The sequence below is a fragment of the Oryctolagus cuniculus genome, chromosome 4 (genome assembly GCF_051225735.1).
Source record: "Oryctolagus cuniculus isolate XC-2025 breed Fujian yellow rabbit chromosome 4, ASM5122573v1, whole genome shotgun sequence".
Classification (NCBI taxonomy): Eukaryota; Metazoa; Chordata; class Mammalia; order Lagomorpha; family Leporidae; genus Oryctolagus; species Oryctolagus cuniculus.
In genome coordinates this window covers 166,135,594-166,163,044 of record NC_142870.1, presented here as the reverse complement: position 1 = coordinate 166,163,044, position 27,451 = coordinate 166,135,594, and the positions used below count along the sequence as shown (strand labels likewise).

Here is a 27,451-nt window from a genome sequence, read left to right as displayed (position 1 = left end):
AATTGAAGCACCCCCGTACAGGTCGTCTCAGCCTGGCTACATCAAGTGTGTTCCCAGCGCTGGACCACATCACAAAGAGGTTAGTACCTGTCTGACAAGAGATGGGAACCGGAATGCACAGTCAGCATGCGAAACTTCCACAGCCATGGGATAGACTGGTTTTGTTTGTGTTAAAACTAACCATATATTGGAAATGAATCTTGATGTGAATGGAAGGGGAGAGGGAGCGGGAAAAGGGGAGGGTTGCGGGTGGGAGGGAAGTTATGGGGAGGGAAAGCCATTGTAATCCATAAGCTGTACTTTGGAAATTTATATTCACTAAATAAAAGTCAAAAAAAAAACCTAACCATAAAAAAGGGAAGTTGTGTTTTTTTATGTCTTTGTTTTATTCCATTTTTCTGATAATTCCCTTTTATTGTATTTTACAAAAGCACCTCCCTCCACAACATACTGAAAATAAAAACAGCCAGCCCTGTGACGCCCAGAGTTGAAGCAGCAAGTACTCCGCCAAGACCAGCCCTGTGCAGTGAATGCTGGCCATGAAGAAAGCAGACGGTCCACGGGACCGAGCGGAGACGACGCCTGGCCAGCCTCGCTGTCTCTGAAGGCGAACACAAAGGCACACAGGGATGCACGGGAAGCAGGCTGCACACTGCATTTCCTCCCTCGCGCAGGCCTGGATAACGTGAGAGTCAGCAGCACTTTCCCAGCCGGCTTCGGTGAGGCCTCCAGCTGCCTCTTGCCGCCTTGGACGCCTTGTCCTCCCCATCCCAGCTGCCTCGTGTAGTTTATACGTAAAAACACAAGCACGAAACCAAGAGAAAGAGCGCATTCCCCCACTTGTCATCCAAACAACAGAACAGTCTAAGCCAGGGGCGCTCGCTGAGAAACTGGATTCGCTTGACTCTAAGCAGACGTGACCCAGAAACAATGCAACTAAGACTGGAAGAAGAAACGCACCATGCCCTATCCTTAAATATCGAACCCTTGGCTTAGATACTGGGAATTTTGAGTGATTTTTTTCAGACACTTCTCAATTATTAGATTGGAAAGATTTCAGTTTGATTTTAACTGAAGGGTATTTATCAAACGTATTAAAATATTTCTACAATTTACAAAAATGCCTCAGCCTGAGTGTTGGTTCTATGGGCACCTAGGAAGGCTGAGCTGAACAAAGTAAATGATGAAATATTTACAGATAAAATGACATAAAGTCTGGGATGTGTTCCAGCAGGGAGAGCAAGTGGAGAAAAGCCTTAGATGAAATGGGATTGACAGGGTAAATGTTGAAGCTCAGTGATGGGTGTGTTGAGGTTTCTTATATTCTTTTGTTAGATAATTTCCCCTGCTTTTGGATATGTTTTTAAAATTCTATAGTAAAGCAAAAAAAAAAAAAAAACAGATAAAGTACATACAAATATGTCTTTTCTCACAAAGCTTTTTTTTTTTTTTTTTTGTTAAAACTAACAGCAAGGAATTAATGTTATGAATAAATAGTAGATGAAATTTAGGGGCCAGCGCTGTAGCGGCAGCTCTAGCCAGGAGTGCCGGCATCCCATATGGCCGCTGGTTCAAGACCCAGCTGCTCCACTTCTGATCCTGCTCTCTGCTATGGCCTGGGAAACCAATAGAAGATGGCCCAAGTGCTTGGGCCTCTGCACCCACGTGGGAGACCCAGAAGAAGCTCCTGGCTCCTGGCTTCGGATCAGCCCAGCTCCGGCCCTTGTGGTTAATTGGGGAGTGAACCATTGGATGGAAGACCTCTCTCTTTTTGCCTCTCCTCTCTGTGTAACTCTGACTTTCAAATAAATAAATAAATCTTAAAAAAAAAAAAAAAACAAGCATATCATTAGTAACGGATTAACAAAGCCACAGTCATAAACATTTAAAAAAAAGATGGAATCTATGAACATATTCAAAACTATTAATTAATTTTTATACATTCCAGATTAAATTTGCTCTGATTTGCAACTTTAGGCAAAAGACAATGCGAGGAATGCACAGAATAAGAAATGCATTTTCTGAAAGTGAATATCAATGTAAAATAATTACATTTCCTTTCTAGGTAAGGGGTTTGGAAAAAAGTTCTAAATCTAGAAAATCAGAAATGTGTAATCTTTTTGCTAACTGAAATGCTGCTATATTCTTAATGTTTCTGTCTCCCTTAAATTCATATTTTGAAATCTGAACCTTCAAAATACAATATTAAGGAGGCAGGGACTTTTGGGAGGGGATGTGTATATGAGGCCAGAACTTCATGAATGGGGTGAGTGCCCTCCAGAGACAAGCCCAGGGCAGACTGGTTGCCCCTTCTACTATGCAAGGACATAGCTGGAGGGCCTTGTCTGTGTACTAGAGCCTTGAACTCTGACCTCTGAGCCTGCAGAACTGTGAGAAATAAATCCATCTTGTTAACAGGCCTCCAAGTCTATGCTTCCTTTTTATCACAGGCCAAATGAAGTAAATTAAATTAATATGAAATAAAAATTACAATTAAATTTGTATTTTTCTACTCAAAAATATCTAAAGTTTATAGCAAATTAAGAATGAAAATTCACAAGCATCTTAGAAATGCACCCAATACAGCAGTTACAGAATCTTAAGCAGGATGATTTTTCAACATACCTCAGCACACTGACTTCATTAGCATATTTTTTTTAAAAAATCATCTATTTATTTGAAATGCAGAGAGACAGAAAGTGAGAGCAAGAGTGAGAGAAAGAGAGAGAGAAGGATCTTGCATCTGCTGATTCACTCCCCAGATGGCCACAATGGTCAGGGCTGGACCAGGCTAGGTCACAGCCAGAAACCTGAAACTCTGTCCAGGTCTCCCACAGGGTGTCAGGGAACCACATATTCGGGCCATTCCCTGCTGTTTTTCCCAGGTTCACTAGCAGGAAGCTGGATGGGAAGTGGAGCTGCTGGAACCGGAACCAGCTCTCCAACATGGAACGCTGAACAAGTGGCAGCTTGATTCACCACCACTCAACACCGACCTCTAGAATATTTAGATTGATCCAAATGAAGAAAATAGTTTTTCTTTTCTGTTTTTCAGATGGTTTTATGTTATTAGTTTATCTTATATTACTATTGCTTGCATTGCACACTGTAGAAGAGCGCTGTTCCATGTAAGAAGTCTTTTTCTCTAAATTAATATTATGGGAAGTTTTTTGTAAAGAAAAAATAGTACTTTGATAGATTGATTTTTTTTTTCTGTTTTCTCCTCATGTATTTTTCTTAAACATTGACATTGGCAACATTTGTCCGTGAGTGAGCTCCAGAAGATGAAAGAATGAATAAACAAATAGTAAAGGCATAATACAGAAAAACTCAGAAACAGATGTGAGTGTTTAATCTGGCTGCTGGTTTTTCTCAAGATCACTTATGCCTGGTTGTGATTTTATACTGCATACATAAAATATAGTCATATGTTCTCCTCATAAAATCAACTCTCCCTCTTAGAAGGAATTACACATGACAGCTTCTCATGGAAGCTTTATATTTTGAGAGTCTGAAGAAAGATTCCTATGATATGAGCAAATCGTCTCCAGCTCCAGCTCTGATCCCAAATCCTGCAAGTTACTGCAATCCTCTGGGATCTACCGGGTCTCATGCTGGTATTTAGGAGAAACCAAACACACTTGAGAACCACCGATTGCTTTGGGGTGGAAGTGACCTGCGAGGTCACTTCGGGATCCACACACATTTGCACAAACTTTTCTGCAAATCAGGCTCCAAACAATAGGGCTTTATCGATTACTTGATCATCCAAAGGAAGTGCTATCATATCACTGAGAGTGTGAGGAATAAAATCGAGGGGTGAGAAAAGACAATCATTTGTAATCTAATTTAACCTTTAACAACCCAGAGATTTCAGAGACGAACAGCCTGTAACCTCATTGTACTGGTACACAATTCAATACAACTCCTACTTACTAAGAAAGACCCTACCTTGTAAACTGAGTTTCACCAAAGCTAGGCTGAGAGATGAATTGTAATCCAAAAAGTAACTACAAAAATACATTACCATCAACGTGTCTTAATAAAACCAGAAGAGGGGCAAAATGCAAGACAATCATGGAACTTCTTTTTTAAATGGTTTCTCCTATTTATTTATTTATTTTTTTGACAGGCAGAGTGGACAGTGAGAGAGAGAGACAGAGAAAAAGGTCTTCCTTTGCCGTTGGTTCACCCTCCAATGGCCGCCGCGGCCGGCGCGCTGTGCTGATCCGATGGCAGGAGCCAGGTGCTTCTCCTGGTCTCCCATTGGGTGCAGGGCCCAAGCACCTGGGCCATCCTCCACTGCACTCCCTGGCCACAGCAGAGAGCTGGCCTGGAAGAGGGGCAGCCAGGACAGAATCCGGCGCCCCAACCGGGACTAGAACCCAGTGTGCCGGGGCCGCAAGGCGGAGGATTAGCCTAGTGAGCTGCGGCGCCGGCCCTCTACTGACTCTTAACCCGTGTTGTTTTCTGCATCCACCTTCAACTCCATTTCCTTTTCTACCAGGTTTTGCTGCAAGGCACATGAAGTGTTTAGGTAGTTTGTTAATCCACACTACAATCTGGGGTCATTAATCCTGAGCCACACAGAAAGTTTGGGAACTCACTTCATTCAAAATTATGAAAGACTAAAATGAATTCCCATAACATTACACAATGTTATTCTGGAGATTGACAGGTACAACAGAGTAAGATGGGGAGTTGCCCCTATTAAAGCACAGTGCATCCGTGTGCTGGAGCATTGATCTCTTCACTCTCGAGTCAATGTCAAGGACAACTAAACACATGTAGTCCTCTTCATTTTTTTCTTCAGCTTAAAATTTTATTGTATGCACTGGTGCTTGACTTAATCCATAACTTGCTTTCAGATTGCATTTAAAAAAGTAAATGTGAATAAACCATTTACAAAAATATAAGCAGAATAGAAATGTTAAAATGAAAACACTTGGAGAAGTAGAACTGTACTCTTTAAAGCATGATAAAAATCAGCTTTGAGAAAGTTGTAGTATATGCATCAAGGAAGGGAGTTCAAGATAAAGTTTATTTTTGCTTATTTTGAAGGGGCATGTCAACATAGCCAAGAAATCAAAAGATATCTCGAAGCACCTAAGGTTTAATTTATCATCATTTTCTATCCCTTTTAAAAAGGCCTTCTGGCAGATAAATGCCAGTCAAATTTGCACTCCTCTAGTGGTCTACTCCTGAGGGAAACTGAAGATCGCTCACTGCTAAGATCCACTGAGCACTGGATATTTTAAAATAAAGGCAGAGAGCAGTTCCTGGGAAAAGTCTAGCATCCACTGCAAATTTTCCAGAAACTTAATCATATATGATTCCACAACTCTAATTGAAGCAAATTTTAGTGATCAGAAATTTAATATCTGAGTTAATTGGCAGATACTTCAGTATAATAACTATTTTCACCACTTGCTTTCTACGTTTCGGCAGACATTTAATTGCTTAGCCTTTGGAAGAATTCGCTTGTTTTGAGTCATCCAATGCAAATCTGAGGGCTCACATTGTGCAGAACCCTACAGGAAGTACGAAGATGAATCAGGCAGAAACTCTGCCATCACATTGAGCACGATCGTAAGACTAAATCTGAACCCTGGAAATGCCAGAGAGATTTATGATTGGCCTGTGACACAAACTCAAAAGTAAAGGTGTATAATAAATTATTATTAAGTATGACATGTCATTAAATGTATTCTTGTTTCCAATAAATAATCATAAAATCAAAGTTTTTTTTTCACTTATTAACCATTATCTGGTCGTGAACAGTGTAACTCATTGTTGGTTCTCCATACACTAAGCTTTCAATGCATACAAGAGGGTAGTTAATAAAGCTCATGGAAAATGAAATTAACAGATAGGTTTATTTTAGTGCAAAAATATGCAATTCATGCATTTTTCAATAATAATCATTTTCCATGAACATTTTGAAGACCACACATACAATGGTGGTGAGAAGAGTATAGTCTGTGTACTTTAGGTATTTTTTTTTTTGACAGGCAGAGTGGACAGTGAGAGAGAGAGACAGAGAGAAAGGTCTTCCTTTTGCCGTTGGTTCACCCTCCAATGGCCGCCGCGGCCAGCGCGCTGTGCTGATCCGATGGCAGGAGCCAGGTGCTTCTCCTGGTCTCCCATGGGGTGCAGGGCCCAAGCACTTGGGCCATCCTCCACTGCCTTCCCGGGCCACAGCAGAGAGCTGGCCTGGAAGAGGGGCAACCAGGACAGAATCCGGCACCCCGACCGGGACTAGAACCTGGTGTGCCGGCGCCGCAAGGCAGAGGATTAGCCTATTGAGCCACGGCGCCGGCCTACTTTAGGTATTTTATAATTTAACCGAGATATCAACAGTAATTCAATAGTTCTCCATACAAAGTTTAAATTACAAATTGTGATCACAGATTACACGAAGATCAGCAAAATTTTCTGAGGCCATATGCAAAAGAAGGGCTGTCAATAACATTTCCTGAGGTCCTGATTCCTGAACACAGGTCTGAAGGGTATGTGGACAGTAACTGTGACAGGAGAGCAGAAGAGAGAGGTGGGAGGTTAAATGAGACAAAACGTGGGAGCACAACGCCATGCTGAATGTCTATACTCATTAATGAACACAGTCAATGAGTTCCTAAAGAACTAACGTCATCATTGACAAACGTATCCAGTAGGAACAGGACACCAAGCAAAGTGACATTGGATTTCATATCTTAATCACAACTAAAAGGACTTTATAATTCCTTGTAGAGAATTCTAAATGAAAAAAAGATACAATGTTATAAGAAAACTAAGATAATGACAGTCTTAACACAACACGTCCTTTTGGAGTCCAGAACGCTGGTGCCTTTAACATGTTGACTTTCTGCATATACAATTTTCCATGGTGTTTTGTATTGTGGCTCCATTCTTTAACCAGGGAACACCAAGGATTAGCACATGCTCTGGATAAGAAAGCCCCTCTATTCCACCATGCTAACAGTCCCTCTGAGAACTCCAGCCAGTTAAACAAATCATTTGGCTGGGATTGGAACGTGTACCATATACACGAGTTCCTAATTTCCTGGACATTATCAGTCATTAGCTGGTTTCCTGCGGCCCAGCAAACTGTGAGGTGAGAGCTGCGATTGCTCAAATCGAACATTGCTGACAGTCCATGGGCTATTTCCTCTTTCTAAGATATAACAACATTCTCAATCTGTAATTCCTTTGTCATACACATGTGGGAAAGTCCAGAAAGTTCAAGCGAAGGGAAATGCATAAAAAAGAAAAAGCCAACAGTGTACTCGTGGACAGGGCAATGCAACTGGTGAAACTCTTCATTAAATTCCGGGGAGCCCAGTTGTCCACAGCAGGACTACAAAGCAGCCTGAGTCACCAGGAAACTCCCGTACAGCACGGAGGGATTTGCTCAGAGCACAGACTCTGTCCAAGTGCATGGCGGCTATTTTTCTTCCTTCCTCATCTGGGTGAGTTGCTCTGTAGCTAGCCCAAATTCCAAGCAGTTAATACACTTGGTTTCTCTTGACTCAAGATTCTACTGCCTGTGTTCACCGAAAAGGATATTGTCACCATCCCTTTCCCAGCTTCATATTTTTAAAAAAAATGTTTACTTATTAGAAAGGCAGAGTGACAAAGAGAGAGGGACACACACATACACACAGAAATTCTATCCATTGAATCACTCCCCAAATGGCCACAAAACTAGGTCTGGGCCAGGCCAAAGCTGGGAGCCAGGAACTACATCCAAATATCCCAACAAGGATGGGTGGCAGGAGCCCAACTGTGTGGGCTGTCATTCACTGCTTTCCTAGAGGTATTATCAGGGAGCTGGACTGGACTCAGAGCAGCTAGGACTGGAACCAGCATTCTGACAATGGGATACTGACATCGCAGGTGGTGGCTTAACCTGCTGTTTCACAGCACTGGCTGCCCCTGCTTCATCCTGGTGCCATAAGACGTATATGAAAATGTGTACCATCAGACAAAACAGACTGAGTCTGAGTCAAAAAACTGTGTGACCAGAGCATTATTATTGCTTCCTTCCACTATTCTGTTTACTGATTTATTTAATGTGTAGGACAAGGCTACACCTTTATTTATCATTAGAAATTACTTGCACAGTGAAACATTTCAACAGTAAGACAGGAGGAGAGTCTGATGTTTAATACTGTGAGCATTACTGATGATATTTTATTAGTACAATCATTTTTTTAACTTTTAGTATGCATACACAGTTCACTCTTGGACCATGGCATTTCATTTCATCACTGTGAATAATTCTGTATATTCCCTTCTTAATTAAAAAAATCATTCTGTATATATGGAAACTGACAAGTTTCAAAACTTTATGATTAATGTAATTTATTCACCCTTAGAAACTAACAGCTTACCAGTTATACTGCAGTAGGGGGACCCCAATTTCATAATTTCAAAGATGTCATATATATACTTACCATGTGGAATCAGCACATATGATTATTTGCCTTTCAAAGTTACATTTTGTAGTGATTCTTTGCAAATATCAGAATTATATTTCCTAACTGGCATAAATCTTTAAAAATATGGTATTGTGTGCAAATATTCCTTATAAATTACACATGTATATGTTTCATAACACATAATATGTAATGTTTTACATTATCTTGTTTTAGAAGGGTGAGCTCAATTTTCACCATCAGTCCATAATTAAAGATTTGATTTAGCATGTGACCAGGATGGTTCTCTTCACTGTTCGTGCTCTGACAATCCACTGAGCCAGTACAACGTTGGCTCCCATTCTTGAATTTTTTAAAGCTTGGTTTCTAGAAGGGAATTAATAATTGAAATTCAAGAAGGAAATTTTCATTAAGTTAAGCCAACTTACATTTCTACAACAATAAGAAACTTTACCAAAATATTGCATTTTATTTGTTGTAATCACGGCAAATGTGACAGCTAAAAAGTTTATCTCATTTTTGCTTAGATTTTTTATTGCTGAACTTCTCTAATTCAAAAATATAAAATAAAAATGCTCAAAATGAAATTTTTTGTTTCTTCACAAGTGGATAATACAGCATTAAGAATAAAATTATCTAAAATATTATATAAAGTTACCTTCAGGCTCTGTATGTAAGATGTGTGAGAATAATAAATGAATTTTACCTTTAGATTTAGGTTCCATTCCCAAGATATCTCATTATGCACATGCAAATATTCCAAAATCCAAAACAATCTGAAATCTGAGAATTACCAGTCTCAAGCATTTCAGATAAGTGATATTCAATGTGTACTAGTAATATCTCTATCATTTTTTATTTATTTAAAAAGAGGCAGAGTGTGGGGGGGGTGCTCTCATCTGGTGTTTCACTCCCCAAATGCCTGAAACGGCCAGTGTTAGGCCGGGCAGGAGCAATAAGGTGAGAACACAATCCAAGTCTCCCATGTGGGTGGCTCACAGCTGGATACTCATCACCACTACCTCCCAGAGTCTGCACTGGCAGGAAGCTGGAGTCAGGAGCCAGACCTGGAACCCAAACCAGGAACTGGCATCTCAACCACAAGGCTCAACACCAACGCCCTATAACAATGTATAATGCTATTGGCCATGTATATCTTCACCGGTGACTTGTCTGGCCATGAATATTGTAGTTTATTATATTTGGATTTTAGTTATACTCACTTTTACTGATTTAGGTAAGCATGTTATGCACTTATAAAACCTTGGGGCCGGAGCCATGGCGCAGTAAGTTAATCCTCCGCCTACAGCACCTGCATCCCATATGGGCGCTGGTTTGAGTCCCAGATGCTTCTCTTCCAATCCAGCTCTCTGCTATGGCCTGGAAAAGCAGTAGAAGATGGCCTAAGTCCTTGGGTCCCTGCACCCACGTGGGAGACTGAGAAGAATCTCCTGGTTCCTGGCTTCGGATCAGCACAGCTGCAGCCATTGCGGCCATTTGGGGAGTGAACCAATGGAAGGAAGACATTTCTCACTGTCTCTCTCTCTCTCACTGTCTATAATTTTACCTCTCAAATTTTAAAAAAAATCTTAAAAAAGCCTATCTTTGCACTTCAAATGGACAGTTTTTCTGTGGCTTCACTCAGAAGATTGAGTATATAGTTTTGTGGTCTTGCATTTCACAATCAGTAATCATTATTCTACTGTATTCTGAATTTAACACTACAGAGAACTAAAAAGAGCTGATTTATGTACCTTTTACATTTACCAGATCTTCCCTCTGCATGACTCTTTGTACGTGTTCATTGCAAACTTTAAGTCATTCTTTAGCAATGCCTCAGCATCTGTAGATGCCTGGAATGTGACCAGTACTGTCAGTCTCTATAAAAGGATGTTTCATTTCTGGAAAGATGTCTTCCACTTATTTCCTTGGTTATTTCTTCTTCAGTCTGATACATGACAAACTGGACTGGATCTCTACTATGCCCACCATGCCTATCATATTCCTTCTCCTCCTTCCTGTGCTTTGAGCTTGATTTTCCCGATTAATGAGAGACCTTTCTAGATCAATTCTTCAAGACACTCATTTGAGTTTCTGTGATGTCCATTCTACCGCTAACTACAACCAATATGGAATTCAGTCCTGTTAATGTATTCTTTCCTTTTTAGTACTCCTTCATTTTGCTTAGTTCTCTACTTATCTTCATGTTTCTATACTTTGCCCTACTGAATTTAAATACAATTCCCTCCTTGCACACTTTTTCCATTTTAAAGAACATTGTACATCCTCTGAGTTTATCATAAATGCTGCTAATCATTAGTATCACCAGAGAAACATTTTTAAAAGACACATTCCCAGTTTATGCTTTTGAAGACTCTTAACTTGTTAGTTCCTAGGGTGGGAGGGGTTGGAGAAGAGTTGAGGAGAAATTGTAGAAAAATCCAAAAGATGAAGGAAGAGTAAACCAAAGCTTCTGCTCCGATAAGTTGATGTTCAGCAGGAATGTCTTCAATGTAAGATGCTGATATCTGACAATATGATATTGTTTTGCGTTTGTGTGTAATTTTCATCTAGAAAATAAGCTAGGGGGAAAGCATAGCAAAAGCTGGACTGTGCTGCATAAAAGAATTACTAGTACAGTAATGGGAAGCTAAGAATCTCAATTCTGCTTCAAGGTGTTAGCAGTGATTAAATAGCCCTTGAATATTTCTAGGAGTCCATTGTCTTTTCATCTCAGTTTTTCAAAGTTAACTGTTCATTTTTTCCTGTCTCTTTGCATATTTCACAAGAAAACAGAAAATGCCTTCTTCAAGGATATATATGAAACCAGAGGCTGTATAAATATGCTTAATAACTTTCACCATTAGTACATAAATATTTTATTTGGGAGTTCACAATAGAGACTTGTGTGTGTTGTATTCAACACAAAGCTTACCCAATAAAGCAAACGCTTACTTTGATTTTGTTTCCTTACAAAGTGGTAGAATTTCTTACAGAAATGCCTACCTGAGGCTTCCTTAGAAGCCAGATTCCCAGGGATATACAAGTGAAGTGTTGGTGCACAAGCAACACATCACTCTTCTAGGGGAATATGAATTATATTTTTGAGCAATAATCATCTCAGTAGTATCTATCACTTTACCAGCACGTCACCTTTGAATTAGGAAAGTGGAAAATTCATTTTGTGCTGGGTGTATCCAGCAGCTCTCTTCATTCACCTTAAATATGAACACTAGGGCAGTCAGTTTATGATTGCTGTAGAAACATTATTCCCTAAGCTGAACGTCACCCTTTCAGTGTGAGAAAATGAGCCCTTCGTGTTGCCTCACTTACAGCTTTATTAAGAAACACAGCGTTGCCGAAGTCACATTCACAGAAATGTCCAAAAAAATTAACTCCAGAGAGAGGAAGTCTGTGTTTGTTTTGAATTTTAGCATTTATCTGAAGTTGAGTATTTGCTTTAAGTTTAGAATACATCTTCAAGCTGGAACAGGAGTCCACATGTTTGCAGAGGTTGCAAATCCTAATGATTTGGCCAGCGGATCCTGAGTTCCTGGTCGGTTGACTGACTGAAGTTACTGTTAAAAAGTGTGTCACATGGGGCCAGCGCTGTGGCATAAAGCATGGGGCCACTGCCTGCAGTGCCAGTACCCTATATGGACGCCTGTTGGAGTCCTGGCCGCTCCACTTCTGATCCAGCTCTCTGCTGTGGCCTGGGAAAGCAGTGGAAGATGGCCCAAGTCCTTGGGCCCCTGCACCTGCATTGGAGACTTGGAAGAAGCTCCTGGCTCCTGGCTTTGGATTGGCACAGTTCTGGCTGTTGCAGCCAGCTGGGGAGTGAACCAGCAGATGGAAGACCTCTATATCTCTCTCTCTGCCTCTCCTTCTCCCTCTGTGTAACTCTGACTTTCAAATAAATAAGTAAATCTTTTAATAAAAGTATCACAGAAGTAACAGGAAAAGAGAATCAAAATTGAGTGTAGTGCCTTATTTATAGTACTCGAATTTCTGTTTTGTTTTCATCTTTTTCCTATTACAATGCACTTCTAAATAGCTCCCACAAGGGTCCAAGTAATGCAGATCATAATGAAATAATACAGTATGCACAAAAATGGAGATCATCGAGGTCTATCACTCAATTTTTTTCATCACTCAACATTAGGCTCCACAAGGCAGACATGCTGAGGAGCTGCCAAAGATTTTTATATTTATTGTATAACAGCCTGGAAAGAATCATGGTACAGGTGATAAGTAAGCACTTTTATTTTTATTTCTTCATTTTCACTTATTTGAAAGTTAGAAAGGTAGAAATGAGAGACAGACAGGGATCTTCCATCTACTCATAGGCTCCTTAAATGTCTACAACAGCCCGAGCTGGGCCATGATGAAGCCAGGAGCCTGGAATTCAATTGGGGTCTCCCATATTTGTGACAGGGGCTCAGATACTTGGGCCCTCATCTACTGTCTCACAGAGTGCATATAACCAGGAAGCTGGAACCAGAAGCAAAGCTGGAATCGCACTCACTCCTCAGATCGGTATGTAGGCATCCCGAGCAGCATCTTAACTATTATGCTAAATGCTCACTACAACGTCTTTTTTTTTCAAGCATGTATGAGACTACTTCAAAACATTCACAGAAAACAGAATTAAAAGATAAGTTTATTTTGCTACAAAATATTTAATCCATGCGTTAAGTATTTCATAGTATCTGTTTTTCAATAACTTTTTGAAGATGTCTCATTTTTTTTTTTTGTGGCTGTACATGTTTTGCAAGTGTAACCCAATTTCTTGAAAGCTTCTAAAACGTAAGAGTTAGTAACTTTCACTCCCAAATTTTTGTATTATGTCTTCTGAAGAAACAAAAATGAAAAAAAAAAATGTCCATCTAGTCTCAACCCCTACCTTTCTCAAGACAATAGTTGGAATGATTAAATTGAACACTGCATATAGCCTCAGGAATTATGTCCTCCTGGATAACTTGTTATAATAGTGAGCTAAAGTGCAAAAGTTAGCTTCGGATCACAACAATTTACGACAGTTTAAATCTACTGCAACACAACCAACACAGGTTATGCACTCATTTATTCAGTAAAGATTCCTCGGCTTCCTACCATGTAAACCAGACTCCAACACATTCCAGAACCTACTGTACTAACAATTTTGTCAGCTGTGCTGTTTCACTTTAGAAATCCAATAGCCAAACACCACTAAAAACATTAAGGAACAGTATTAACAGCCTTATGCTTTTTTTTGAGAAGAAGAAAGTTTTGAAACCAGACAGGTTTGGGTTCAAATACAGACTTCACAATAAACAACCGCAGTGAATTTGAACAACCCCTGCTACTTCATCCACAAAACTGAGGTTTACCTTATAGGATCCTGGCAAGAATTAAATAATAACAATACATCTACTTAAGCTATTCATTAGCATATAGTAGATGCTCAGAAATGTAATTTCCTTTGTGCCCTGCCTCTATCCTCTGTTTGCCCCTTAGCCTTCTATAGCATACCTATGGTGTAGGCACTTAAAGAAAGCCAGAGTGACCTGCAGTAACACCAAAACAGTCGGTGGACTCCCCAGTTTGGGCAGGTAATATCAATATAATGTACATAACATGCAATTCTAAAATTTCAGCTCATCCAACCTTTTTTTTTTTGCAGGTACAGGATAAGACCAAAATGCAGAAAGCAATTGCAATTATACTTGATTAGGAGTTGGACCCAAGGATCTTTCCATCTCCTCTCTGTATTTTCAAATGGCTTATTGTATAATCTTGCTGGTCATTTTAGGAGAATAACTCAGCTTACTGGTGAACATGAGAACATTAACTTAGCAACTGTGCCTCCTTGCTCCCTCCCTTGTCCATGGGATCTATTTGTCAACAGCAAGCATATTCACTATTTCCTTATAATTCATAAACATACAAGACCTGACCTTTTGGTGGGGAGGCCCACGGTTCTCCAGCACTCCCTGTGACAGGACAGGTGAATCAAATTTTGGCATTTGGGATGAACAGACTCACTTTCTCCACAAACTTAAGCCACCTTTTCCTAATTCAATGTAACCAGTCATTCAATCAGCAGTTTTCTTATTTTGATGGATTTCTTGGTCTTTTTCAATGAGATCACAATCTACATGGTGGCAAGCAATGCCTTTAATTAGGTCCCCTCAATATCTAGCAATGGTGATGAAAGAATCTTTTCTTTTCAGGCTTGAGAACACATCATTGCAGCCACGAATGCTCATTATTAGGTTTCTCAACAGAGCATCAAGAAATGAGTTATTGATTGAGATCAGCCCGTGGACACGTTCCCTTCAAAGACGCTGGATGAAAGTATTTCTGTTTCTCACAATTTGAAGAGAAGTTATATTCCCTACACATCTTGCAGCAAAAAAGTTCCTGGTCGACTGGTAGAGAACCCAATTTAGGACACTACAGCAATTTTTTGTTGATTTTTATTTTTGTCCAGTCCTAGTATAGCAGGAAATTCTGCAAGCTTACATACCTTCCATTTCACTTCTGAACATACAGCAGAGTCCTCAAAAAAAACAAAAAAACAAACAAACAAACAAAAAAAACAGAATAGTACTCACAGGCAGATTATGTAAATCATTTGGAAGACACTAATAAAAATATTTAAGATCAACCCTGAATATTTCAATATTGGGTTTTGAATCCATGCATTCAGTATTAGGATCAGAAAAAAAATTGGAGCCAAATTGACAAAGCTGACAAAACACTCACAAATATTTCATAGATGTGTAAAAGACCAACCACTCAGTATTTCTCTTACTGAAAATGTCAGAAATTTCAACCACGAGGAAAACAATTTTAAATCCTTGTTTGTGAGAGTTTTCCTATTGGGGATGAATCCCCCAGGAGCCCAAGACACAAACATTCATTTCAGGAAATGAGATAGAACAAGGTTTTCATTACATGGCCTCAGTCAGCCAAGAGTAATGAACTATGTTAAGAGCAACATTGGACTGCTATTCTTTGGAACACAGTTATTTAAAGTGCATTTCACAGCAGTGGTGTAGGGCATCTTGTCATATCTGTATATGCACTGGTATAACAGAACAGCATGACTTGAAGATCTAATATGTCGGCAAAAAAATTCACTGACTCATTTCAACTTGAGTTCTTCTGAGAACAACCTGAGAAATATACCAATATGATGGTTTGGAAACAGAGACAACCTATAAATGTAAAGAGATGTAATGGTGGTGCATACAATGCTTCTACTATTATGAAGATGTAGGGTAGAGATGACAGGAAAACCCCAACATGTTAGCTCTTAAAAAGCCTGCTCTACTTTAAGGTACTATAGAAAATGTTCGTAGCTATCTCATAAAATAAATCTGTGTAGTAGATCCTCCTCTTTTTTTTTTTTTAAGGAATCTGTTCAAATGTCCCATCATCAGGGAGATTTTTCTGGCCAGTCCACATAAAATATTTCCCTGTGAAGCTTTTAACTTTAACCACATATACTATCCATTTTGTACTGCTAACCAGTTTTAATTGACTTGAAACGCTCACTACCTGATATACTGTATTTCTGTTTCATGTTTAATTTTTACCTTCCCCCAGTAAATGTTATCTTTGTGAACCTTTTTTAAGTTGTTGTTGTTGTTCAGTACTATCTTCCATATATAGAATAATCTTTGTGTACGGTAGGTGTTTGATGTAAATATGTTGCGAAACTAGGAAAAAGAGAGATTGCTTTTCACTTCTGTGTTATAGCCCTTGACCTTTTGAGGAAAAAAAAAAGGGAGGCAGGGCAATGGCAATATATTGGCTTTTCTGATTTGATGAACATGTTTAAATACTACTAATAAAAAGACCCGACATTAATCTTGGGACATTAAAATCCACAGACAGCATTTCCTAATCATTATATAATGTATTGATTGAGTTCTCCAGGTAGTCTTATGAAGTGATATAGTCATATTGCCTACTCAAGTTTTCCCTGAGTGATCTCTCCATTCCATGTGAAAATCTCTGTTTGTCTAGTTTACCTATAGCTCCATCCATTATAGTAATTTCTGAACATCAAGTAGCTTGTTTATTTTGCTATTCCTAGAAATGGTAAAATCAAAGGATATTCATTTTTCTTTGACTCCAGGATTTTGTCTAACTTACCCTGACCTATGCATTTAGAAGGGTAGTTTCAGTAGATGTGTAACGTCATAAGGTTATGGTTACCCTTTTTAAATAGAGTACAAAAAAATTGTAATGTATTTAAGCGAAACTGACATTTTGAGTTTTGATGATTGTTTATAGCCCTGGCCTCTACTGTTGAGGAGCAGTGTTTTTTTCTTCTTACTATTTGTTGAGTTATTTAATAGTGGAGAGTTAAGCTTATGATTATAAAATAAACTGAAAGCATGTCATTGTAAAAACTAAAAGAGTAAGAAAGGAAGGAGGAGAGTGTGGGAGTGTGGGCGGGAAGGTAGGATGGGAAGTATCATTATGCTCCTAAATCTGTATATATGAAATACAAGAAATTGTCTAACCTCATATAAACAAAAAAATTCTAAAAATCCAGAATAGTCTATGAAACAGGCCCTGCTTTAATTAACAAACATTCTCCTACTGCATTATGAATTATAGGGCTCCACTGGGGTGAGGTATTGTATAAGCATGCACACACATTTAACATTTGTTTTCTTATATTCACTGATTGTCACTCTTCATTTCCTTATATCCCAAGTGAAAAATCCACTGTGCCTTTCTGCTAAGATAGCCTCTGTCAAGGCCCCTGACTTACAGGTCCCTTGCTCTGGTCCCAATTCAGGGCTGTGCCGTGACAGACATGATGCTTTTATATGATCCCTGTCACAGTGCTTGGCATTCTCTGGAACAGTTGGTCTCTTTTGTGATCCCTTAACTTTGATTTATTTACGCATTCCACATTCCGCATTCTGAATCACCTCTGAGAACTCCAACGGCAGCCCTGGTAGAGGACCACATGAATCCTTACCTAAAGGCCCCAGGAGGGGTGAGGTCTAGGACCACATGAATCCTTACCTAAAGGCCCCAGGAGGGGTGAGGTCTTCTCTCCAGAAAGAGATGCTTTGTGTTTACTCATATTTGGAATTGAAAGAAAGCAGCAAAGAAAGAGGTTTGTAAATACAGACATAACTTAAGGCTTGCCCACTAATACCTGGTGACCGTCCAATACACAGTGCCATTCCACAGTCTCGAAATTTACATGCAGGAGAAGAGAGAGCTTATATCTTAAAGTGGTGAGTTGCTGAAACATGGAAAGCAGTCACAGGCCTATTAGAAATGATGGCATCACCAGATGTGATAACGGGATAGCACTCTGAGATGGGCTCCCTCGGGAATGGGATTACTGCAAGCCACCTGAAACATCCCGTGTGGGAATAACGGTATCCTGAATGTTGGAAGCCCAAAGGGCTGAACTGCCCTTCACTTCCTCTGTGACAGAGGCAGAGAAGCTAACACGGTCATCACCCAGATGCTCTTGCAGCTATGGGGAAACCACAGCCAGTTTTGCCTTTGATATGTAAACACAAGTGTTGAGATGGTATTCTGGAAAAGCTTTTAAAAGGACAAAATCAGCTATAATGCCACTTCAGCCACTTTACCTTTTCACCTTTCCTAGATTACCTGTGGAAACAAGAGCTGGGATGTTGGAAACCATGAGCTTAATTATAGGATCAAAGACAGAACCAAAGGATGGCAGAGTAGCCTTGACTTTCAATGGCACTGCAGAGCCTACCTCATGACTGCCTATCTGTGGCCTTCCTGGTGCACAAGTAAAATAGACAACCTGTAAGGTCGTTAATGTTAGTGAGAGTTTCTTCTTCACTCTTTTGTTTTTATGCTTATAGAGACATTCATTATATTCATTGGCCAATAACTTTCTTCTATGTACTTGAGGATGGAAGGAACATGACAGCCAAAATTCTGAGTCTAGAGCTATAGTATTCTGGAACCTAGAGTAAATGCTACAAGTTCACAGTAACAAAGAGTTTTATTTATTTATTTATTTATTTATTTTCATTTTTCTTCTCTTGCCTAATACCATGCCTGGCACTAAGTAGGCAAGAAGAGTCTTTATGACTGGTGCTATTTATTATAATTTTGAAGAAACTACTTAGCAATTACATAATACTTAAGGCATACATTAGGGTTATAGAAAGTTTTATAGCAAATCAGAACTCAACCCAAAACATAAAGTGTTAAGCAATTAACATTTACTAATTTCTGTATATAATTAAGTATTCTGCTAAATTCTTTGTGTATTTTTGTTTCATCCTCATAGCACTCCTAAGCATTAGCCTAAGCATTGCATTATTATTATTATTAGAGAGATTCAGAGATATGTACATAGCCCAGTGATATCAGAGCTAGGATTAAAAGCCAAGTCTACTTTCCCCCAAACCTATGCTCTTAAGCACAATGTACTAATAAAACATATTAAGTCTGCTCTCCTAAAATAAACACATACTTTGATCTCAAAAAATCCTTTTTGGCTGAAAAGAAAGTACACAGGAAACATTAGAATGTATTAATGGCTGTTTACCACTAATCAATTATTTCTTTCTGAATAATTTGCTATAAAACTCCATTTAGTTGACAAATCAGCTAGATTTTTCCCAAGTATACACTGAAATTAATTATTTAAATAAAGCAATTTACATGGAGGTTTTCATGTTATCTCCACATTGCTGTTGGGAATGTAGATTATTTGTAGCATTCTTACTTTTACAATCCTGGAGTCTTTAAAATGTGACACCACAGCCTGCATAGTAGGAGACTGATAAGAACAAAGATGCAGGGGGAGATTCAGAAGATACTTAAATGGCAAAAAATATAGTGTGGGTTTCACACACCCTGCAGACTGCAGGTTTATATGATAATAAATAATAGTTATTACCAGGACAAAGGGAAAAATGCCATGAAATCCAATAGCTCAGTGAGAAATCTGCTAATACAGGTGGTCGAGCTTGTTCCATTTCATTGTCAAAGGGAGGCTATTTATTTGCTTCTGGGTAGTTAAATTACAGAGTCATTTATTGCTGAAAGTTTTCCAGTAGGCAGATGTGAATCTAAAGCTCCAGGCTGGAGCTCCAGATTCAAGCTTTGTGAGAAAGAGACCGAGAATTTACTTCCAAGGAAACACAATTGAAAAGGTAAACTCTGAGCAACTCTGGGAATAAAAGTAACTTTAAACTTTCCAGCTGGAATCTCCTTATTGTGTACCTTGAGCATTGTGTACCTTGGTCCAAATGCTGACTACTTTCACCTTGGATAGCCTCCTGACAGCTGAGATTTCGGTGATTAAGTTGTGTGTATGTGTGCGCAGATTCATGTGTAAGACACAGAGGGAGGTGGGAGAGACAGAGAGATAAAGAGATTCCTGGCCGGCGCCGCGGCTCACTAGGCTAATCCTCCGCCTAGCGGCGCCGGCACACCGGGTTCTAGTCCCGGTTGGGGCGCCGGATTCTGTCCCGGTTGCCCCTCTTCCAGGCCAGCTCTCTGCTGTGGCCCGGGAGTGCAGTGGAGGATGGCCCAGGTGCTTGGGCCCTGCACCCCATGGGAGACCAGGAAAAGCACCTGGCTCCTGGCTCCTGCCAACGGATCAGCGCGGTGCGCCGGCCGCAGTGCGCCGGCCGCGGCGGCCATTGGAGGGTGAACCAACGGCAAAGGAAGACCTTTCTCTCTGTCTCTCTCTCTCACTGTCCACTCTGCCTGTCACAAAAAAAAAAAAAAAAAAAAAAAAAAGATTCCTTGTGCAACATAATGCCTAGAAACTGTGGGAAATATACATCATGGCTTCTCAGGATTTATAAAATTGTCAACTTTCTTTCCCTGTTTTTATCCAACTAAGTACACACACATACAAATGCACACATTGGCATGTACATACAAGCTAAAAACATTTGAAACAAAGGTGATTATGTGTATTGTATTCGTTATTTTAAATTGCTATATTTCAGAAACTTCTAAAATTCAGGATTTTCCAATAGAATAGATCACAATATTCCAGGAACATTTTTTTTAAACATTTCCATAATAATTTTCTTTTCCACAAGTATTGTTTTCAGTTTCAATTGAAGCTCTGTATTTTGCATAGACCTGGCAGCTATATTTTATCATTTATTTCCTGGTTATAGTCATGTTGTGACTGAAACTGTCATTTAACTCTTTGACAAGTAACCTTTACACCACGACATGTATTCAATTTCTTTATTAATTAAAGATATTAATTTTTATCAGTCTTGGTTTGTGAATAAACCCAAAGCTCCCAGGCATGATCCTGATGAAGAACACATTACACAGCTGAAAGAATTCAAATTCTAATTTGCACCGCATCGGATCACAGCTAATGTGTCATAAAGGACAATGGGTCCACCCAAGTACTCTCCATGGAAAGTCACTCCCAAGAGGTTAACAGACAGGAACTCTATAAGCTTGCTAGAAGACAACCACAGAGGAAGGGAACCAGATAGCCCGTCTCTAGTTATCTGAGGTTAAAATTGGAAAATGGCATCAGAGAATGTTAACAATCATGACAGAAACCATACAACCAAAAATTTGATTATTTCATTATTGTATCATTCAGCTATTTTATTTGCTTGTTTGTAAAGTAGAGAGACAGGAAGAGAAAGAGACAGAAACAGGTTGAGAGTGACCTGTTGGTTCACTATCCAAACACCTGCAACTGCTGGGAGCCAGGAATTCAATCCAGGTCTCTTGTGTGGGTGGGCAGGAATCTTACTACTTGAGCCATCACCTGCTGTCTCTCATGGTTGCATTAGCAGGAAGGTGGAAACAGGAGTGGAACCTGCACATAAACCTTGGCATTCCGATGTGGGATGTGGGACTCCCAGTGGGATTTTTAATCACTGTGCCAAACACTGCCCCTGTCACTCAGCTCTTAAGGTAATAGTTGAAGGTACTGTACAAATGAACATATTAAGATGAATATTTAGAGGTCTGTTGCCTATTCAGCCTAAAATTTTAAGAATGTGAAGATGAGCAAGTTTGGTAGTATTAATCACAGAAAATATTTTAAAACTTAAGTTGCATGTGAATAAGTCCAAAATGATTATTATTTTAAAGCAAATATCTACCAAGCATCCATAAGTTATAAATTAGTCTTTTACTTTTTTATTTAGAAATTAATGCAGATTTTCAGAAAGTTGCAAAATATCAGCGAGATCACACATACACTTCACCCAGTTTCCCCAAAGCTTGCATTGCAAAACATTATATAATCATATAAAAACCAAGAAATTATCATTGGTACAATATGCATGTACAGTTCTATATTATTTTATCACGTGTAGATTTTTGCAACTACTATCACAATCAGCATACAAAGCTATTATAGGTGATTTTATGTATTGTCCTAGCCATCAAAATGTATTATTACTTCAGATTCAAGGTTCCAGATTAGTTACTCTGCACAACAATAAAAGCACATTGAAAACTATTACTATCTAGGAAAGCATTATCTAGCAACACTCTAGGCATAAGGATCAAAGTGAGATTCCAGAAATACAGATAAGGTACACTTCCACAAACCCACTTCCTTGCAGAGAACAGGGAGCACCATCATTCAGCAGTCAACTCTGCTCAATAAGACAATGAGCAACATTTCTGAGCACAGAGTTTATCAGTTACCTTGCAGGTACTGTGCTAGTCTAAAACCCCATTTACTGGTGAAAGTCCTAGATGCACACACACACACACACACACACATACCTCCTTTCTCAGGCAAAACAGCACTTGAAGTGTCCTTAAATCACTCACGAGATTACCATCATAAAAGAGCACATCAATAAATATACACAAAGAAACAGTGAAATATATCAGCTAGACCCTTCCAAGCCAAAACTATTGTGATGTTTATTTTCTCTAAAAAGTAAATAGAAGCCAGATAGTTGGAAACCCAGCTTCTGAGTTAATTCACAGCAAAGAAGAAATATTTGACCGCACAATGTAAACATCAGTCTTACCTTGGCCATCTGTGCCTGCACACCATTTGCCTTGAGAGACGCTACTGCCTTCTGTGCGGCTGCAGGACTGTCAAAATCTACAAAACCATAACCTGGGAAAACACAAAACCTCTGATTAGAACTCACAAATAGCTGCGCCTCTATGCTACTGGCGACGGCAGGTTCACGGTCACACTCGCATTCCTTTCATCTGATACATGATCCTGGTTGAACATGAAAGCTCTCAGTTTAGTCCTTCTTAGTGCTCTGGGAAAGACACTACAGTACCTCTAGACATAAAGCAGTACCATGTTATAAAATGTGTTATTAATGTGTTATAAAATTATTAAGACTCATAATAAGCACATAATAATTACAACAATGCCTGGTGCACAGTAGGCATCTCCTCAACATACATTAACTGGGTAAATAAAGATTGTGAAAGAGCAAGAGTTTAAAGTCTAGCTTCATGGCCGGCGCCGCGGCTCACTAGGCTAATCCTCCGCCTTGCGGTGCCGGTATACCGGGTTCTAGTCCCGGTCAGGGCGCCGGATTCTGTCCCAGTTGCCCCTCTTCCAGGCCAGCTCTCTGCTGTGGCCCGGGAGTGCAGTGGAGGATGGCCCAAGTGCTTGGGCCCTGCACCCCATGGGAGACCAGGAGAAGCACCTGGCTCCTGGCTTCGGATCAGCACGGTGCACCGGCCATGGTGGCCATTGGAGGGTGAACCAACGGCAAAGGAAGACCTTTCTCTCTGTCTCTCTTTCTCTCACTGTCCACTCTGCCTGTCAAAAAAAAAACAAAAACAAAAAAACAAAAACAAACAAACAAAAAAAACACTTAAAGTCTAGCTTCATTTGATTACTCAGATTCCTTCATTATAGGATCTTGTATCTCTCAACGTGAACATCTGGAATAATCTTTGACTCTTAATTGATCTGTGATGAAGAATGATTACACAGATAAATATTTAAGCGTCTTTCCGAAACTAGATACAAATGTCCAAGTCACTGACTTGCTACTGCAGTGCAGTCTGAAAAGGGACATAGAGTTGCCAATTGTTCTGATTGTGGGCTTGTGTGGCTGTGTATGAGGGGACTTCAAAAAGCTTGTTGAAGCTATAATTAAAGATAAGTTTATACTGGTGCAAGAAGTAATGAAATTCATCCACAATTTTTTTAATAATATGCATTTCCATGAAATCTTTGAAGGCTCTTCTTACCCATGAACTACAGAATAAACACATATTTTAACTCCAGTTTCTGCAAACTTTAAAAAGTACACTCGTATATAGGTGGGTACAAGGAAGTGAAGAACCTTAAAAATCAAACCAAGATGGAGTGACCTAAGCCAATACCATTAAAAACAAGAAGTTACCTTTGCCCCAAATAAAATTAAAGTTTAAAAATTATAGCCCTAAACTTTTCCCCCCAAAGCTAAAATTAGGTGCAGCTATAAAAATAAGGGACCTTATGCTTAGCTAGCTGCGACACTTGTGCCTGGCTATGCTAAGACCTAACCCAGTTTGTATGCCTCCTAATACTCAAATAACGGTGTGGGAAGCGGGACGCCGCTCTCCCACCAGGGGAACAAAGGGAGCGAGACATCGTCCCCCTCAGGGTGAACAAGATGGCGCTGGCAGGGAAAGGAACTACTAAAGAAGTAAACAACAAAATGGCGACGAGGTGCATTCCTCCCATATGATCCTGTAGCTGATTGGATAGAAGACACATGCCTTTCACATGATCAGCTCACGGATTGGACTGCTGTGTGCACGGCCTCCCATGTGATCCCATAGCTGATTGGATAGAAGACGCATGCCCTTCACATGATCAGCTCGCGGATTGGACTGCTGTGTGCATGGACTCTATAGTGCTTTTGATTGGTCGCTGCGGGTATATAAACCATGTGGCTTTGTGCTGGGGGTGCTCTCTGGACTCCCGAGTTCAGGAGGCCCGTCTGCGCAGACGCCGAATAAATCCTCTTGCTTTTGCATCAGCTGCTCTGGACTCTGAGTCTTTGGGGTGTGCCTCTCGACGTGTTAGCATCCTCACTCCGACGGTCTAACAGAAGTAGCCAGTAAGACAAGGCCAAAGAAAAGCAAATTTTGCATGCTCTTAATCTCACTATTAGTCTAGCGTTTTTCCTAACAGCAATGTCAAGGGATGCTCAAGAGTGAGTATGAGGGTAGCTTTGATGGGCTTGCTTAAGAAGCCCACCACAAGTATCCTGCACCTTATTTTATTAGTCTGGCAAGGCTTTGCTCCACAGGCCCACATTTGTCTCCTTGAGGCATTTTGGGGACAGTCACTGAAGCAAACCTTGGAACCGTGCACTGTGCCACCCTCCCACCAAATAACCAAAGGAAAGTGCATGAGAATTCAATTACCAAGTTGTTTCTTTTAATTAACTTTTTAATTTTCTCTCTGCAAATCCCATCTTCTTTCTCTCCCTCCCAGCATGTTACTCTAAAATGAACTTGTTACACAGCAGTGTACCATAACATGCTCTCAAAAAGCTGGGCAGGGAAGCTGTGAAGTTTGTGTTTCCAATCCTACAGGAAGTATGTTCTGTAAGTACTGCGAATTCTTTTCCTCCTACAAAATTCAAACCATGTTAGTAATAGGAGTATCACCACCCACTAAGTACGACAGGAGAAAAAAGGCAGAAAGAAAAACTAGAAAAAGTCAAGAAATGAAAAAAGAGGGAGAAAAATATAAAACTGAAATGTAGGGATTATCTCCCATGTGCCAGATGCTGATCTGAAGAGTTGATGCATTGACATCTGGTGAAGCATAACAGCCTCATGGGCGGCTGCTCTCACGCCCATTACACATATGAAAAAACTGAGACTCCGCTGAGGTAACACAACTGTTTTAATATTACAACTCACAGAAATGGCAGATCCAGAATCTGATACCAAGTCTGCAAATGCTCTTTCTGAAAGACCTTATAATGCACTACTTTATAACCCCACTCTGTAAACTATATCTACTAGCCTCTGAAGGCCACCCAGGAAAACTCCCTGGAGGAAGGTGGTCAGTAGTGCGGTGTAATGGATTAAGCTACCACCTGAGTGCCAGCATCCAATGTGAACTCTGTTTTCAGAGTCCTGGCTGCTGCAATCCCAGTCTAGCTCCTTGCAACTGGGAAAGCAGCAGAAGATGGCCTGAGTGCAGGGGCCCCTGCCATCCACATAGGAGACCTGATGAAGCTCCTGACTTCATCCTGGTTGAATCCAGGCCATTGTGGCCATTTGGAGAGTGAAACAATGGATGGAAGCTTGCTCTCTCCCCACCACCTCTATAACTGTCTTTCAAGTAAATAAACAAATCTTGAAAAAAAATAAAAATTCTTTGGATTTTGAAGTTGGGACAGGGAATAAATCAATCCCATGAAAGGATTCAATCCAGCTTGTTGGGGTAGTCTGTTGGTCAATGTAGTTGACCAACCAATGCAGTGGTTGAGTTCTCAGTTGAACTCTCCAAATGAGATTTGAACAGACAGCACCACCTACCTCCTACATTGATAAACCTCTCTTCACTCAGTCAATCCGTCCTGGATGATGATGCCAAGCACATGTTAATAGTGGTGAAAATAATTAGTTTTAGCTCCCATCTTTATATAACAAAAATTTGAGTTGAGGGATAGACTTAAAGAAAGTAATCACACAAAAAGAAAATAATAATACAAAAAAAAAATTGTAACAAGGCTGATGGTGTAGCACAGAGGGTTAAGTTGTCAGATTATGCTGGCATCTCAAATCAGAGTTCTGGTTCAAGTCTCTGCTGCTCTGATTCTTACCCACCTCCTTGCTATACTGCCTGGGAAAGCAGTGGAAGATGACCTAACTATTTGGACCCCTGACATTCATAAGGGAGACTAGGATGGAGTTCCAGGCTGTTGGCTTTGGACTGGCCCAGCCCTGACCATTGTGGCTATTGGGGGAGTAAGGAGATGGAGGATCTCTCTCTCTCTCTCTCTCTCTTTCTCTCTCTCTCTCTCTCTCTCCCCCTGTGATATAAATGAATTAATTGCATGTGTTTTCCAGAGAAAATTGGAATATATAATATGGAATCTGAGTGTTCATTATTGGAAGTTTTAGGCAAGCTGCAGCATGAAATCCTCTACAACTTTTAAAAAGTTCTCCCTAGTTGGGGTTTGAACCTCTGTGGGGGAGGTGGGCAGCAGGAGGGAGATGACTCATGGGCCATTGTGGGAATCCACAGGAAGCGCAGCAGACAATGGAATGGAGATGTGAGAAGGATGCTTTGAGTTATATTTTGGAGGTGGAATTAACAGGACTTGGTGACAGATTGATTGGGTTGGGACTAAGCAAGATCCAGGCCACAGGGACTACTACTGGATTGTATGTGTTTATTTTTTGCCATAAGCCCCTGGATGAGAGATGTGATTTACTGAAGTGAGGAGATTGGAGGAGGATCCAACAGGAAAGAGGAAAAATTAAAGCATTGGTTTGAGACACATTGAGTCAGAAATGCCTGTGAGACATGGAGTAGAAACGTCAAGTTCCAGTTGGATATATTGGGCTGGTGCTGAGTAAAGGGGATGGAATAAGAAATACAAACTTGGAGGGCAACAGCATAAAGATGTTATTTACAGAGCTGGAAATAAATAATACATCTAGAGTAAGTATGAAAAAACAGCGTCCGGATTTGTAACTTGAACACGTTCAGCATTTCAGTGTCAAATAAGAAAATGAGATCTCAAACAAAGCTGAAGTCAGAATCAGAGAGGAAGAAGGCAAAGAAAAGGGTAGCAGGATGTTGAGCCAAGGACAGAAAGTGTTCCAGTAAAGGAGAGACTGGCTGTGACAGTGCTATGGAGCCTGCTGATACTGGACTGCCCCTTCCAGGTCCTGCTTTGTCAGGAACATTGCTAAACACTTAACTCTGTGCTGGCTGATTGATTCCAACCCTGTCCAATCAGAACTCGCCTTCCCAACATTTCTGCATTCCAGCTCTTCTCTACCTAATCCATAAAGCTCCTTCAAACCGCTGATGGAAGAGACAGATT

General features: G+C 40.1%; 1 protein-coding gene across 19 annotated transcripts in view; it reads right to left on the bottom strand.

Moving 5' to 3' along the window:
* Positions 1-27,451, bottom strand: part of RBMS3 (RNA binding motif single stranded interacting protein 3) — a 1,620,164-nt gene that overhangs the window by 420,971 nt on the left and 1,171,742 nt on the right. For all 19 annotated transcript variants that reach the window (XM_051858893.3, XM_089331200.1, XM_070072889.2 and 16 more), the window contains one exon: positions 22,439-22,530. In XM_051858893.3, the coding sequence (XP_051714853.1) occupies positions 22,439-22,530 (92 nt within the window). The remainder of the gene's footprint in view (positions 1-22,438; positions 22,531-27,451) is intronic.